The sequence below is a fragment of the Hypanus sabinus genome, chromosome 20 (genome assembly GCF_030144855.1).
Source record: "Hypanus sabinus isolate sHypSab1 chromosome 20, sHypSab1.hap1, whole genome shotgun sequence".
Taxonomy (NCBI): Eukaryota; Metazoa; Chordata; class Chondrichthyes; order Myliobatiformes; family Dasyatidae; genus Hypanus; species Hypanus sabinus.
Window position 1 is genome coordinate 63,061,020 of NC_082725.1, and position 17,853 is coordinate 63,078,872.

Consider the following 17,853-nt stretch of genomic DNA (forward strand, 5'->3'; position numbering starts at 1 on the left):
TTTGTGGATCCAGAACTGGCTTGCCCACAGAAGGCAAAGAGTGGTTGTAGACAGGTCATATTCTACATGGAGGTTGGTGACCAGTGGTGTGCCTCAGGGATCTGTTCTGGGACCCCTAGTCTTTGTGATTTTTATAAATGACCTGGATGAGGAAGTGGAGGGATGAGTTAGTAAATTTGCTGATAACACAAAGGTTGGCGGTGTTGTGGATAGTATGGAGGGCAGGAAGGATGTGGAAACCATAGAAAGGGTGCAGAGAACATTTACAAGGATGTTGCCTGGATTGGGGAGAATAGATTGAGCAAACTCGGCCTTTTCTCCTTGGAGCAACGGAGGATGAGAGGTGACCTGATAGAGGTGTATAAGATGAGAGGTATTGATCGTTTGGATAGTCAGAGGCTTTTCCCAAGGCTGAAATGGCTAGCACGAGAGGGCACAATTTTAAGGTGCTTGGAAGTAGATAGAGAGGAGATGTCAGGGGTAAGTTTTTTACTCAGAGAATGGTGAGTGCATGGAATGGGCTGTTGGCAATGGTGGTGGAGTCGGATACGATAGGGTCTTTTAAGAGACTCCTAGATAGGTACATAGAAGTTAGAAAAATGAGGACTATGGGTAACCCTTGGCAATTTCTCATGTTCGGCACAGCTTCGTGGGCTGATGGACCTGGATTGTGATGTAGGCTTTCTATGTTTCTAAGTTAATGGTGAGAAGGTGTTTTAAAGGGGATCTGAGCAGATTCTTTTTTCTTACATAAAGAGCAGTTAATATCAGGAACAGTCTGTCAGAGGTGGGGCAGGAATCAGATTCAATAACATTTCAGAGCCACTTGGACAGATACTTGAATAGAGACGACACCGATGGATACAGTTCTAATGTGTGCAAATGGGATTAGTATTGTCCGTTTGTTCATTACATGCCATGTTGTATGACATGGCTGATCATGGCCTTTCCATGACCATGATTGTTCTTGGCAAATTTTCCTACAGAAGTGGTTTGCCATTGCCTTCTTCTGGGGGTTGTGTTTACAAGATCAGTGACCCACAGCCATTATCAATACTCTTCAGAGAGTCTGCCTGGCATCAGTGGTCCCATAACCAGAACTTGTGATATGCACCAGCTGCTCGTACGACCATCCACCACCTGCTCCCATGGCTTCACATGACCCCGAATGGGGTGGGGGGGACAAAGCAGGTGCCATTCATATTGTCCAACCACAACATATCTAATTGTCCATGAAGTTTTCATTGATTTGGACAGGTTAATCAATGATGAATGAAAGAGGGTTTCACTATATATGTTACTTTTTGCACTCAAATGTTGGCTTAAAGTTGGGAGAATATAGGTTGTTGGTCCTAACTCAAACTGTGTTAGTGATATGAAGGAACAGTTTGTTGCTTAATTACTGCTCCTCTTAAGGAATAGGTATGATGTGTTATTTTCTTTTGATTAGAGTAATTGATCACACACTAGTATTGCTCATTGCAACTGATCACAGAACCGCTCATGCTCAGAGTATGCAGCAAGATGCCATCGGCAAATCCTCCTGTACTTCCAGTCTTTGCTTGTTTTCTGTGGCTTCATTTCCAGCTCTGGCAGTCATGTTCAGTCAGGACTGACAAATGGGTAGGTGATCTCAACTTCCCCTCCACCCAACCCCAACTACCACACCAGACAAAAGGCAGTCTTCAGTCAAGTTAATCCACTCAACGAGCATAAAGGAAAGGCTAACATCAATGGTTGCACAGAAGTCTATCTATCTAAGTTCATATATGTATATATATATGTGTGTATTTAAATCACAAACATGAGAAGATCTGCAGATGCTGGAAATCTGCTGTTGCTGTGTATTTACGTATGTATGTTTGTATTTATTTAGTGATTCATCGCTTCATTCCACGCCGCTCCAGCAGCCCCCCTTTTAACTCTAACATAATCACGGAACAATTTACAACGACCAGTTATCCTACCAGGTACATCTTTGGACTGTGGGAGGAACCCAGAGCACCTGGGGAAAACGCATGCATTCCACAGGAGGATGTACAGAGCTTCAGCATCAGATTTGAAGTCTGAACTCCAGAATTGTAATACCATCTGTGGAACCAGGAACATCCTAGTTATAGTGCTAAAGGCTAAGCTTTTCAGGATCACAGTCACCTGGAATTAAGCTGTTCCATTACAGTTAGAACTATGACTTCTACCCAGCAATGTAAAAGCTTGCCTGGTATATTCTGTTTATAAAGGACAGAACAAATCCAGCTAATTACTACCCAATGAGTCCACTCTCAAACACCCAGATCCTCATCACAGCTTTGCACCAGACTTGCTGAACTCCAGAAGCAAGGTGAGAACGACTGCCTTTGACAGAGTTTACCAATCAAAGATTAAATGCAATCAAAGAGAAAGCACTCCTATGGTTGAAATCCCTCCTTGCACAAACGATTGAACATCACTCATCTCAGCAACAGGACATCCACAGGACAGTGTCCCAGACCGATGCCTGAGTGATGAGAAAATGCATGGTCTGAGTGGTGAGAAAAGGCATGGTCTGAGTGGTGAGAAAAGGCACGGTCTGAGTGGTGAGAAAAGGCACGGTCTGATTGGTGAGAAAAGGCATGGTCTGAGGAGTGGTGAGAAAAGGCATGGTCTGAGTGGTGAGAAAAGGCATGGTCTGAGGAGTGGTGAGAAAAGACATGGTCTGAGTGGTGAGAAAAGGCACGGTCTGAGTGGTGAGAAAACGCATGGTCTGAGTGGTGAGAAAAGGCACGGTCTGAGTGGTGAGAAAAGGCACGGTCTGAGTGGTGAGAAAAGGCATGGTCTGAGTGGTGAGAAAAGGCATGGTCTGAGTGGTGAGAAAAGGCACGGTCTGAGGAGTGAGAAAATGCATGGTCTGAGTGGTGAGAAAAGGCACGGTCTGAGTGGTGAGAAAAGGCACGGTCTGAGTGGTGAGAAAAGGCATGGTCTGAGTGGTGAGAAAAGGCATGGTCTGAGTGGTGAGAAAAGACATGGTCTGAGTGGTGAGAAAAGGCACGGTCTGAGTGGTGAGAAAAGGCACGGTCTGATTGGTGAGAGGCCTTTCTATTATCTACAAAACTCAGGTTAGGAGCATGATGGAATATTCTCAGCTTACATGGATGAGTGAAGATCCAAAAACTCCCAGGAAGCTTAACAGCATCCAGGTCACAACAGGCCACTTGATTGACACCCCAGCCACCATCTTAAATGTTCATTCCCTCTACCACGCTGCTTAGTGGCTGCAATGTGTATCGATTAAAAAATGCACTGCAATTACCCGGCCAGGTCCACAACCTCTATCAACAGAAGGGACAATGGCAGCGCGTTCAGGGCAACACCATCAGCTGCAGGTTCCCCTCAAGTCTTACAGCATCCTGACTGGGAAATATATTGCTGGTCCTTTATCATCACTGGGTCTGGTACCTGGAGCTCCCTACCCAACAGAACTGTGGGAGCACCTTCACCAGGACTACAGTGCTTCAAGAAGGCAACTCAACCATAAATTCTCACGGGGCTGTAGGGGGTGCACAATAAACAGTGGTTTTATATGTGATACCCAGATGCAGAAAAATGAACAAATAAAAACAACTATATTGGTAAAAGAGTTTTGTTCCACTGTTGGATAAAAACCCTTGTTGGGGTTTGCAGATGGAATTAGTTTGGTAAGGTGCATTAAAGGGAAGAATGGATGTGAAATGATAAATAAATTATTAAAGACATATACTGAAGCAATTGAATTGTTGAGCTCACCTGACTATTCCTTTGCTGTATAATTACACTGATGTAACATTCACCTACCTTGGCCAGCTGAATGAGAGTGCTACCTCTGGCGCCGAGGTGGACCATTAGCAGAGCTGTTGATATACTTAATGGAGAAAAGAAAATGTTCTCTGTTCTGTTACCCTCACTGAGTTGCCTCAAGAGGTCAAGGGCAAACTTGGTGCTTACATCAGTCAGAGACCCCATTGCTGTTCTAGAAAGCAAAAGGAAAACACAGGTTGTGCATGGAGTGCTCTTATAGTAATCCTACTTCCAAATACAACATTAGAAAAATTGTAGCCCACTGCCAAAAATTTTTAAACAGTTCTCAGTTTGCAATAGGTTGCTTGTACAGGTCCCTCATTTATAGAGTCCATCTGCATCCCCCTCCCCTCCACTTCCTCCTCCCCATATCTCTATATATAATGTTCAAATAAATCAGGTGTGCTGCATTGCAAGGGAATGGGGTAAGAATGAGATTGGGAGATGCACTACATTACGTTTGGCTAGATGGATGAAATTCCCTCATGTTGTGAAACAGTGTTCCAATTCTACAACAGGCAGTCCATTAACTACCAGAAAACCGAAATTTGGTTTTTTGCAACCATTTAAAAATGATTCACATGAAATCTGCTGCCCTTTCCCAATTCAGCCTCTGTGGGACTCTGGTCCCCCCAGATGATCTTCAAATATTCTCTAAAATTGCCTGGTTAACCACTCAGTGGAGGTCAATGAGGAAGGAGTGATAGCCAGATCCTGAAAAAGAATAATTAAATAATTGTTGTAATATTAGGAAGAATTAAATGGGACGAAAGATTGGGAGGTATATTTGGGTCTCTACAGTTTTGAAGAATTGTATGAAAAGTGTCTTGTTCTAATTAATTCAGGATAGAAATGACCTTATTGTTTCTATTTCCCAGCAATATCATCAGGGTTACAAATGCCGCTTTTGAGGACTCACATCTTAAGCCCAAAAGATGCCCAAAAATCAGCTGATCCAAAGATGGGCTGAGGGGACTGTGTCCTAAAACGGGTGCTGCATGCGGGATCTTCACCCAGCGGCTGCACCACCCACCAATAGAATCTGAATGGACCAGTAATAATTTTTTTTTAATTATTAAGTAGCTGTGGGTGAGGAGGGCAGAGAAACAGATCAGACATTCTTTCCATAACTCAGTCAACCAACAACCCACCCTCCTTGTATAATCTGCTGGCCATATTTCCACTGGTTATACCTCCGAATCTGCTGGAAAAAGCATGCATGCTTTCTGAAACTGACATGAGGTACAACATGCAACAGTTAACATTAATAAGACTTGGGGTCCTAAACTGTCCTAAACCTGGCCGGACACAAGTGGCAGGCTTATTCCTTCTTTTGTATCCAAAGTGGGTACAGACTACTGCTCTTTAAAATCTTCATTTCAGCATGGGTTTGGGGTGGCCGGAGGAGGAGAGAACTGGTGAGCAGAAACACTCAGAAAGAGTGTTAGCCTCTATCTTCCCTGCCCTCCTTCCCCAGACCAAAGATTATGAAAATAAACTAGCACAAAATATAAAAACAGATAGTAAAAGCTTTTATAATTATATAAAGCAGAAAAGGGTGGCTAAAGTGAATTAGATCCCTTGGAAGACAAGAAGGGGGAATTAATACTGGATAATGCCAAAATGTCCGAGGTTATGAATGACTATTTTATGCAAATGTTTGCTGTGGTGGACATAGCAAAGATGCCAAAGGGAGAAGTTACAGAAGCAATGGAAAGTTCAAAACTCAAAGTAAATTTATTATCAAAGTACATGTATGTCACCATATACCACCCTGAGATTCATTTTCTTGCAGACATTCACAGTAAATACAAGGAACACAATAGAATCAGTGGAAGACTGTACCCACTAGGATGGACAACCATCAATGTGCAAAAAAAAATCAAACTGTGCAAATACAAAAAAAGAGAAGAAAAAAATAAATAATAATAATAATAATAATAAATAAGCAATAAATATCAAGAAAATGATATGAAGAGTTCTTGAAGGTAAGTCCATAAGGTGTGGGGAACATTTCAATGATGGGTAATTGAAGTTGAGTGAAGTTATCCCCTCCGGTTCAAGAGCCTGATGGTTGAGGGGTAATAACTGTTCCTGAACCTAATAGTGAGAGTCCTGAGGCTCCTGTACCTCCTTCCTGATGGCAGCAGCAACAAGAGAGCATAGCCTGGATGGTGGGGGTCAATGGCGGGGAGAGCTTTACCTGTGATGCACTATCCATTACTTTTTGTTGGCTTTTCTGTACAATGGCATTGGTGTTTCCATGCCAGATGGTGATGCAAACAGTCAATATACTCTCCATCACACATATACAGACATTTGTCAAAGTTTTAGATGTCATGCCGAATCTTCGCAAATTTTAAAGAAAGTAAAGGCACTGTCATGTTTTCTTCACAATGGCGCTTACATGTTGGGCCCAAGACAGATCCTCTGAAATTATAACACTGAGGAATTTAAGGTTGCTGACTCTCTCCACCCCTAATTCCCCAATGAAGACTGGCTCATGAACCTTAGGTTTCCTCCTCCTAATGTCAATAATCAACTCCTTAGCTTTGCTGATACTGAGTAAGAGGTTGTTGTTATGATTCCACTCAGCCAGATTTTCAATCTCCCTCCTATATGCTGATTCATCACCACCTTTCTTTTTGGCCAATAACAGTGCTGTCATTGGAAAATTTAAATAGGACACTGGAGCTGTGCTTAGCCTCACTGTCATAAGTGTAAAGCGAGTAGAACAGAGGGCTAGGCACACAGCCTGTGGTTCCCCTGTGTTGATGGAGATTGTGGAGGAGAAGTTGTTGCCAATCCAAACTGACTGGGGTCTGTGCCCCCTTCCTCACAGGGGTCCTCCCTCACCTGAAATCTCTCCGGCTCACGCTCGGGTTCCACCCTCTCTCTCCTCAATGTTGGCTGCCTCTCCATCTGACCCTCAAGACCTTCCCTCCTCTCACCCAATTCAGTACGGGAAGGGCCAGGAGCCTCCTCTCCTGGTACTGGAGCACCAGCGAATGGGAACAGGGCCCACTCATCTGAGTCGTCCTCTTCCGAATCAGTAGCCATTCCCGAGTGAGGGACCCGTCCCCGCTCTTCAGCAGCGGGCTCTTCCCTTTCTCCACGCCCTCGCAGAGTCCTTGTATTAGGCACAACCTCCCTCTTGGGCTCCTTATCCACCTGCACCGCTTGACCCAGTGGCAGCAGGTGATTCCTATGGAGTACCTTGATAGGCCCTTTTCCATCCTCAGGTTTCACCCGGTAAACGGGCAGGTTCGGCATCTGGCTCTCTATTACATAGGGGCTGGCCGCCCATCGATCTGCCAACTTGTGCTTACCAGGGAGCCCCAAATTCTGTAAAAGGACCCGGTCGCCCGGTAATAATTGTACAAACTTCACCTTTCGATCATACCGCATCTTATACCTCTGATTTTGTTTGGTAGCCGCCGCCTCGGCCAACTCGTACGCCCGCTGTAACTCCCTCTTCATGTCGGACACGTACTTTAGATGGGACTTCCCGGGAAATTCACCCACTCCACCTCCAAAACACACGTCAATGGGCAACCTCGCTTTCCGCCCGAACATCAGATAATAGGGCGAGTACCCTGTAGCATCATTGCGAGTACAATTGTAACAGTGAACCAATTGTCCAATATGACGACTCCACCTGCTTTTCTGCCCAATCTCCAGCGTCCCGAGCATATCCAACAGGGTCCTGTTGAATCTCTCTGGCTGAGGATCTCCCTGTGGGTGATAAGGGGTAGTCCTGGATTTCTCAACCCCAAGCATAGTCAGTAATTCATGGATAAGGCGGCTCTCAAAGTCCCGCCCCTGATCACTATGGATTCGCCTGGGAAGGCCGTAATGAACAAAATACTTCTCCCATAACACCTTCGCCACTGTCGTCGCCTTCTGATCCTTGGTGGGAAATGCCTGAGCATAGCGAGTGTAATGATCAGTGATGACTAAGACATTCGCGGTGTTGCTGGTGTTAGGCTCAATCGACAGGAAATCCATACACAGCAAGTCCAGAGGTCCCGCACTCTGCAAATGTGACAGTGGAACTGCCGACACTAGCAGGGTCTTCCTCCGGATGCAACGACGGCATCCCCTACAGTATTCTTCGACGTCCCCCCTCATCCGGGGCCAGTAGAACCGGTCTTTGAGTAATCCATAGGTCTTTTCCACCCTCAAGTGTCCAGAATCATCAGGTAAGGCCTGGAGTACAGCCTGGCGATACTCCTCCGGCAGGACCAGTTGCCAACAGCGGGGTTGGTCCGGAGGCATCGTTACCCGGTACAAGATTTTGTTCTTTAACTTCAACCGAGACCACTCCTTCAACAACAGAGGCACGGACGGGTATTTCACCGTCTCAGCCAACGCCCCATCCCCCTTCTCGACCGCTCTCCACACTGTGCCAATGCCCGGGTCATTCTGCTGAGCAGCTGCCACTTCCCCCGGACTCAGTTCCGGCAACTGTTTAGTCCGCAGTGCAGTCAGGTCACAGTAAACTAGGGGTATGGCGTCGTCAAAAACCCCCAAATGGTCCACGGCTCGTTCCATCCTCCCTCTTCTCTCGGTGATAGCAAACTGACACATCGCCTTCACTCCAGGGGCAGGGACACTCTCCCACTCCTCGTCCCTCTCCTCCTCCCCCAGCTCCCGATGAGACAATGCATCTGCATCGACGTTCTTGGGTCCGGGGCGGTACCTCAGGCTGAAATCATATACCGACAAGGCCGCCAGCCACCGATGTCCTGTGGCATCCAGTTTCGCCAAAGTCAAAATATAAGTGAAAGGATTGTTATCCGTTCTCAGCTCAAACTTGGCACCGTACAGGTAATCGCCCAGCTGGTCCACCACAGTCCACTTCAGCGCCAGGAACTCCAACTTGTGAGTGGGATAGTTTCTCTCCGATGGCGACAAGCTTCGGCTGACAAAGGCTACCGGCCTCAATCCTTTGCCATGCTCCTGGTACAGAACAGCCCCGAGACCCTCTTGGCTGGCATCCGTGTGCAGCACATATGGCTTCTGGGGATCGGCAAAAGCCAACACTGGGGCCTGAGTCAGTGCCCTTTTCAAAGATCGGAACGCCTCTTCACATTGATCATCCCATCTCGAGCCAAAAGGTCTGCCGGGTTCCAGTATCCTCCAGCGTCCTGCCTCTGGTTCCCCATCCTCTTCTTCCCCACCAGGGGATAGCCACACAACAGCTGAGTCAACGGGTGACACACTTTGGCGTATCCTTTCACAAATCGCCGGTAATACCCACAGAACCCCAAGAATGAGCGCAGAGCACCCACTTTCTGGGGTCTCGGCCAGGTGGTCACGGCCTCTATCTTGGGTGGATCAGTAGCCACTCCCTCTCGCGAAATGATATGGCCAATGTAGTTAACCGACGACTTGCAGAACTGGCATTTGTCCAGGGAAAGCTTCAACCCTTCTTCATTAAGCCGGCCCAACACCTTCAACAGCCTCTCCTCGTGTTCCTCCAAAGTCAATCCAAAGACTATCAAATCGTCCAGGTACACCAGCACCTCTAACAGATTCATATCCCCCACAGTTCTCTCCATGAGCCTCTGGAAGGTGGCTGGGGCTCCGGATATGCCCTGGGGCATTCGTTCGAACTGAAAGAACCCCAGCGGGCAGATAAAAGCGGTCTTCTCTTTATCGGCCGCACTCATCGGGATCTGGTAATACCCACTTCTTAAATCCAGCACACTGAACCACTTCGCACCGCTCAGGCAGGCCAACGCATCTTCGACCCTCGGGACAGTATATTGATCAGGGACAGTTCACCGATTCTAAGTCAACACACATGCGCACTCGCCCATTCTTCTTCCGTGCCACCACTATTGGGGACGCATAAGGACTTCGAGACTCAGCTATGATTCCGGCCTCCTTCAACTTGCACAAGTGCTGTCGCACGTCCTCAACATCTGCCGGAGCCAGTCGCCGGGATCTCTCTCGGAACGGGGTGTCCTCCGTCACCCGGATGGTGTGGCGAGTGCTTTTGGCGCAGCCAACATCAAACTCGCCCCGAGCAAAAACAGCTTCCATCTTCAGCATCTTCTCCACTACCCGGTGTTTCCACTCCGGCGACACAGGGGAATCCCCGAAGTTAAAGGCTTCAGCGGTCAGCTCCCTTCGATGCTCCGATCCCTCCCCATTAGGGGTCCTCACTGGTGCGCTAGACATTACCGTCACCGGGAACAGATGTGCCAGCGGCATTCCCCTCTTAAAGGTGATTTCTCTTGCCGTAGTGTTCCTGACACTTATAGCTATTCGCCTTGCATGTACCACCCCTGGTCTCTGCACTTCAGGCCTCACCAGCGCCCCCGCCGGAAATCGTGTCTCCCCTTCAAGATCATCCGGGGCGTCTACTAACAGGGCTTCGCCCTTCAACACTCCTGGGAATCTGGGGTCCCCATCACGAGTGCTACCTCCCCTGGTCGAATCACCTTGGGCCTCGTCTGCGTACACCACACCGTCCCTCATTTACACTCTGGGTCCAGCCCTTGGGAGGCAACCCCTTCTTCGAACACCGTTCGAAACACTGGATGCACCGAGAGGGTCTCCAGAAAGTGTTCCCCCCCCTTTCTTCTTACAAGCTCCCAGGAGCTGTCGCACAACTGGGGAGTTAGTCCCCACCAGGAGGGCAGCACCACCGGTTTCCACCGGGTCAGGACACACCAACACCAATGTCTCAATAGCTTCTGACACTCCCACATCGCCCTCCGAGAACTCCAATCTCACCGATAGGTACCCATCATACGGGTAGTCACCCTCGCTCACACCCCAAATCTGCAGGGCGTCAAATGGGGTTACGGGCAAATGCTTTAGATGTTGATTGTAGAAAGACCGGTACAATAAGGTCACCTGTGATCCCGTATCAAGAACGGCTTTTGCGTAAATTCCCTCTATCCGTAGACCCACACTGGCACGGGGTCCTACTAGCCCATCTGGAATAGAGGCATGGGCACCCGATGGTCTTCCGGCTGATCTCTGGGAACGTGTTCCTCCAGAGGCTCCAGTCCGTTCCCTCACTGAGCCTCTCCTAAGTTTCCCCGACACCTCAAGGATCTATAAGGTGGCACTGAGTGTAGCAGATCTAATTTTGCTGCTGGCACTAAAATAAGAGCAAAAGCAAATTGTAGAAGATGCAAAGAGACATAGATAGATTAAATAAGTGGGCAAGAGTCTGGCAAATGGAGTATGGTGTTGTTAAGTGTGAGGTCATCCACCTTGGAAGGAAAAATAGAAGATCAGATTATTGTTAAAATGGTGAAAGACTGCAGCATGCTGCTGTGCAGAGGGACTCGTGAGTGCTGGTGCATGAATCGCAAAAGAGTGGTTTGCAGGTGCAGCAAGTTATCAAGAGGGCAATTGGAATGAACTTAAGTGCAGGGAGGTTATGCTGTAACTGTAAAGGGCACTTGGAGTACTGCATTTAGCTCTGATGTTCTTACTTGAGAAATGATAGACTGGCATTGGAGGTAGTTTACCAGGTTTTTGTTCTGGAAATGAGGGGGTTAACCTATGAGAAGAGATTGAGTAGCCTGGGACTATGTTCACTGGAATTCAGAATGAGAGACAATTATATAGTAACATGGAAAATTATGAAAGGGATAGAGGGATGAAAGTTGTTTCCATTGGTAAGTGAGACAAAAACTAAAATGCCTAGGCTTAAGATTCAGCTGAAGATAAGGAAGAACTGCCTTTCACAGAGAGCAGTAAATCTGTGAAGTCCTCTGCTAACTGTAGAGGTCACCTCATTTAATGTTTTGAAGACACATAGAACATAGAAATTAACAGCACTTTACAGGCCCTTTGGCCACAATGTTGTGCCAACCATGTAACCTACTCTAGAGACTGCTTAGAATTCCCCTCACACATAACCCCCTATTTTTCTCAGCTCCACGTACCTATCCAAGAGGCTGTTAAAAGACTCTATTGCATCTGCCTCCACCACTGTCGCAAGCAGTACATTCCATGCACTCACCACTCTCTGTGTGAAAAACTTACCCCTGACATCCCCTCAGAACCTAGTTCCAAGCACCTTATGCCCCTCAGTTATCCATTTCAGTCCAGGGAAAAAAGCCTCTGGCTATCTACATGATCGATGACACATAGATAGATTTTTGCATAATAAGGAAATTACCTATGACCTTATGGAGAAAGGTCCATGGTCATAGCAGTAATGATCTTATTGAATGACTGAACGGTCTTTAATGGGTTAGATGCTCCGATTTCCTGTGTTCAAATGCTGGAATCTGGAGCAACTGGGTGAATTCAGTGAATCAGGCAGTGTTAATAGAGTGAAGTGACAGTCAATGACCCTTCATTGGGACTGGTCTTGACGCAAATCATGGATCATCTATTTCCCTCTGCAAATGTTGCCTAACCCACTGAGTTCCACCAACTTCTTGTTTGATGTTCCTATTGGTGTTGGTCTGTACAACTAACGCTGCAAGTACGGTTAACCACCGAAAAGCTGATGTTGTTAATGGTCTGCTTCTCTTCATAAACTGCACTGCTTGCAGTCTCTCCAGTGCTGACATCACTGGTACTGATCAAATTCAAGTATTTGGCAAAAAGACCTCACTGAAAATATCCGGTAACTCCATAACAAAATGGGGTTTTCATAACTTCCTAAGCCAAAATTGTTGTTTACCGAGCTTTAAGCCACTTAAATTCAGTGTAGACTATAATTTCCATACACAACATATTCTAAAGCTTGTGATTTTAAAACACTTTATTCTGGACACGTCATATCAACTTTAAATCATATTCTTTATTTAGAAAGTTGCTTTGGAAAAAGGGGGAATTCCAGTATGTGAGAACTCTTGGGTGTGATTGACTCTGCGGTCTGTTGAATGTCAACACAGTGAGTGGATGTTACAGATCCGTTTGAACAAAGTGAGAAAGCTCTTGTGCCTCAGAGATCACTAGATCCTTGCAGGGAGTTTTTCAAGTGATGTGAGGTTTGCTGGCTGAGCCAGCATTTAATTGCTCAATCCTAATTGCCCTTGAGAATTTATTTCCACTTGAACCACGCTGCCCAGCAATTCCCTGATTTAATCCTAGCCTAATCACAGGACAATCTACAATGACCAATTAATGACCATCTTTGAACCGTGGGAGGATACCAGAGCACCCGGAGGAAACCCACACAATCACGGGGAGAGTATACAAACTCCTTACAGGCAGAGGCAGGAATTGAACCTGGAGTGCTGGTACCCAGTTGTGCTAACCACTGGGTTGAGAAGATGGCAGTGAACTACCTTCTTGAACCACTACAGTGTTTGAAGTTTGGGTATACCCACAGGGACAGAGTTCCAGGCATTTGACCCCGCGACAGTGAAGGAAGGCAATCTATTTCCAAGTCAGGATGGTGTGACATCTTACAAATGGTAGTGCTCCCTATGCTTTCATTGCCCTTGGGCCTTCTATTTGGTAAAGGTCATGGGTATGCAAGATGCCAGTATCCACATGTTTTGAGCCACTGTCTACATATGCAGACTTCACAACACAACTACACAGGGTCACTCGGAGGGGCAATGGGGGCAGGGCAGCTCCTGCAGCCTGAGTTCAATCCTGACCTCTGCCGCTGGCAATATGGAGTTCAGACATTGGATCCACCTAGGTTGTCTGGTTACGTCCCAAGTCCCAATGACATGGGGCAAATTACAGCACATTAGTTGTCTGCTGTAAAGTGTCCTTGGTGCAATTGGGGAGCAAGAGATGTGAGCTGGTGGGCCTGTGTGACAGAAAAAAAAGATTACAACAAAATAAGCTGCAGGATGGCAAAGGTCTGAGAGCCAGCAAATATCTGATGGCCTGAATGGCCTCCTGTGTAGTAAATAAACATATATCAGGCTATTGATCCTTATAAAAATTGATCAGGAGTGCTGCATACACAGGGGCTTTAGCATTGTCATTGATCTCTCCCATCTGTCAAACAATCAGGCAGGAGGTACAGAAGCATGAGAGCAAGGACTGTTAGGATGGGAAACGGCCTCTTCCCTCAGGCTCTGAGTCCACTGAGCTTCCTGCCGCCACCCAGGTCTCATCTCATATGAAGCGCCAGAAGTGTTATGCTGTTCATTTTTGAACTTTTTTCATAAATGCACCTTATTATTTATTAACCTATTTGTGGTAATATTACTTCCTGTGCTGTGTGAGTTATATGTACTATGTTGTGCACCTCAGTTTCGTTATGGCGCTAAACATGTTGAATGCAATAACCTTGAACTTGAAAAGGCGAACATAAGCTGGAGGCCAGTTTCTGGTCACAGCTGACTTGCAGGGCTGCTGTTCCACAGATGAGATGGAGACCTGCTGCCTGAATGTGGAAAGAAATCCACCAGTGCATTCACTGCTCTTATTCTGAGCGATTATTTTAGATTTCCTGCTACCGATCCATCTACGCATCAGCTCTGAAACCTGTTGTTGACGTTCTCTTGTTCTTCGTTCTCTGCAACTTTCCGTCTGAGTTCCTTTACTAACTCATTGTGATCTTGCACATTATTAGTTATTGCACTACACTTTCTCTGTGGCTGTTACACTTTCATACGTTTTATTTTTGCCTCAATCCACTTACAGAAGTATAAAGAGTATGCAAGATAAGCTCTTCACCATACATATCACAATAATACTAAACCACAAACCGTCTCTCAGACCTGATGAGAGAGAACTCACCTGAAGTGTTAACTCTCTCTTAATTTCCACACATATAACACATCCAAACGCCCCAAGGGAATTGTGTGCCTGAAGTGTAGTGGCCATTCTGAAGCCCAAGCTTCATAGAAACATAGAAAACGTACAGCACAATACAGGCCCTTTGGCCCACAAAGTTGTGCCAAACATATCCCTACCTTAGAACTACCTAAGCTTTACCCATAGCCCCTTATTTTTCTAAGCTTCATGTAGCCATCCAAAAGTCTCTTAAAAGACCCTATTATTTCCACCTTGACCGCCGCCGGCAGCCCATTCCACACACTCACCACTCTCTGCGTAAAAAACTTACCCCTGACATCTCCTCTGTACCTACTTCCAAGCACCTTAAAACTGTGCCCTCTTGTGCTAGCGAATTTAGCCCTGGGGAAAAGCCTCTGACTATCCACACAATCAATGCCTCTCATCATCTTATACACCTCTGTCAGGTCACCTCTCATCCTCCGTCGTTCCAAGGACGAGTTCTCACATCCTATTCTCGTAAGGCATGCTCCCCAATCCAGGCAACATCCTTGTAAATCTCCTCTGCACCCTCTCTATGGTTTCCACGTCCTTCCTGTAGTGAGGCAAACAGAATTGAGCACTGTACTCCGTGGGGTCTGACCAGGGTCCTATATAGCTGTAACATTACCTCTTGGCTCTTAAATTCAATCCCACAATTGATGAAAGCCAGTGCACTATATGTCTTCTTAACCACAGTCAACCTACTTAGCAGCTTTGAGTGTCCTATGGACTCAGACCCCAAGATCCCTCTGACCATTAATCTCCCATCATATTTGACCTACCAAAATGAACCATCTCACACTTATCTGGGTTGAACTCTATCTGCCACTTCTCAGCCCAGTTTTGCATCCTATCAATGTCCCGTTGTAACCTCTGACAGCCCTCCACACTATCCACAACATCCCCAACCTTTCTGTCATCAGCAAATTTACTGACCCTTCCCTCCACTTCCTCATCCAGGTCATTTATAAAAATCACAAAGAGTAGGGGTCCCAGAACAGATCCCTGAGGCACACCATTGGTCACTTGGCCTACATGCAGAATATGACCCGTCTACAACCACTCTTTGCCTTCTGTGTGCAAGCCAGTTCTGGATCCACAAAGCAATGTCCCCTTGGATCCCATGCCTCCTTACTCTCTCAATAAGCCTTGCATGTGGTACTTTGTAAAATGCATTGCTGAAATTCATATACACTACATCTACTGCTCTACCTTCATCAATGTGTTTAGTCACATCCTCAAAAAATTCAATCAGGCTCATAAGGCATGACCTGCCTTTGACAAAGCCATGCTGACTATTCCTGATCATATTATGCCTCTCCAAACGTTCATAAATCCTGCCTCTCAGGATCTTCTCCATCAACTTATCAACCACTGAAGTAAGACTCACTTGTCTATAATTTCCTGAGCTATCTCTATTCCCTTTCTTGAATAACAGAACAACATCTGCAACTCTCCAATCCTCGGGAACCTCTCCCCTCCTCATTGTTGATGCAAGGATCATTGCCAGAGGTTCAGCGATCTCCTCTCTCGCTTCCCACAGTTGCCTGGGGTACATCCCATCCGGTCCCGGTGACTTCCTTCAGCATGGAGACAGCAAACAAATTCTCCTAGGAACCTTTAGAATAAGCAAGCACAGGAATGAGCTGGATCGGCCTCTTGAACCTGCTCCAGCGTTCAGTGTGATTATAGCTGATACTACCTTGGCCTCAACACTACCTCCCCTACATGCTTCCTGTACCCCTGGACGTAAATCAGTCTCTGATTTGAATATGTTCATTAATTCTGCCTCCACGGCTCTATGAGGAGAGAATCCTGAGTCAAGATCCTCTGAGAGACAAAATAGAAAGACTTGGGCATCACTGGAGATGCAGCACGTGGGGGACCTAAACATCATTTCTGAGCCTGTAGAGATAACTCCAGTCTGGGATCACGTATTTCTGAAAAGGGATTGTCCTAAAAATCAGAAGAAGGCCAACTCAAGCTAACCAATCAGGAAAAGACCATTCAGATCCAGCCAATCTGGTTTGAGTATTATGCACTGCTCACTTGAGAGAGCAAATGACGAGATGTCTCTGGGGGACTTGTCATTTGACTAATTTGTGCCTGAGGACGATGTTTGTGTTTACCACTGAAATGTTGCAATCAGTAGCTGTAAGTAACTTAGAAATAAGTTCTTCTTACTTCCATCTAAAGTGGTTAACCCCTTGTGAAACTCTGTCCTGTAATGCAACTAAAGAGCAATCCTTTACAAGAATTTTCCTTTAAACCTTCCTCAGAAGTTTACGTTTCAATAATGTCACCTCACGTCCGTCTAAACTCCACTGAGCATTGACCCAACCTGCACAGCCTCTCTTCATAAGTCAATCCCTTTATCCCAAGAATTGAAATATTGTAATTGTATCCACTTCTACCACTTCCTCAGGCAGCTCATTCCATTCATCAAACAACTCATTTACTTAACTTTTCAATTCCCTTTACAGGCTTTTTGTGGTCTTGTGAAAAGTTCATAACCTCGCTTTTCTGTACCATCAGCAATTTTGCCTATAGTATGCCCCACTCCTGCTCCAAGTCATTAATAAAGACTTGAAGCTCCATCTCCCGGTGGCACCATACTAGAAACTGAAACTGACTGCAAACCAAAAATAACCCTCTGTCTTCTGATGGCCACACTCCTACCTATGTCAATATATTGCCAACAACCTTCTTACTTTGAGCAGTAGTCTTTTACTTTGATTTTTATTTAGAGATAGAACACAGTCACAGGCCATTCTGGCCAAATGAGCCCATGCCACCCAATTCTTCTTTAACCTACTAACTTGTACGTCTTTGGAAAGTGGAGGACAGAAAGGAAACTCTTGTGGTCACCGGGTGGATGTACAAACTCCTTACAGGCAATGGCGGGACGAACCCAAGTCACTGGTGTTGTAATAGCGTCCAGCCAACTGCAGGGCTACGCTGCTGTTATGTAGGCCCCTGCTTCCTTCAAATCCAAATACACATTCTCTTCCATCCACCTTTACTATTACAGCCTCAGAGAACATCAGCAGAGTTTTATACATGACAGACATTGATTCTGATTGGTGAGTCCCTATTACCTCCTTAATCATGGATTCTAGCATTTTCCCAATGACAAATGCTAGGCTAACTGGCAACTTTGAACAGTGATATCATACCTGGTGTTTTCTAATCGTCTAAACCCTTTTCCAGAATCCTGGGAATTTTGGTGAAGTCCAACCAATGGTTCCCTGTTCCTGCAGCCATTTCCTTTAAATGGGTAACAGACTGTTAGCTCCCAGGCACTTCACA

The 17,853-nt window shown here is 46.1% G+C and overlaps 1 protein-coding gene across 7 annotated transcripts in view; it reads right to left on the bottom strand.

Moving 5' to 3' along the window:
* LOC132378591 (leukocyte elastase inhibitor-like) overlaps nucleotides 1-17,853 on the bottom strand; it is a 54,906-nt gene that overhangs the window by 16,978 nt on the left and 20,075 nt on the right. For 2 of the 7 annotated variants that reach the window (XM_059945645.1, XM_059945646.1), the window contains one exon: nucleotides 3,811-3,985. In XM_059945645.1, the coding sequence (XP_059801628.1) occupies nucleotides 3,811-3,985 (175 nt within the window). Of the gene's footprint in view, nucleotides 1-3,810; nucleotides 3,986-9,508; nucleotides 9,528-15,934; nucleotides 16,109-17,720; nucleotides 17,742-17,853 lie in introns of those variants that run through there. The other 5 variants (XM_059945644.1, XM_059945651.1, XM_059945647.1 and 2 more) reach the window with 5 other exon arrangements.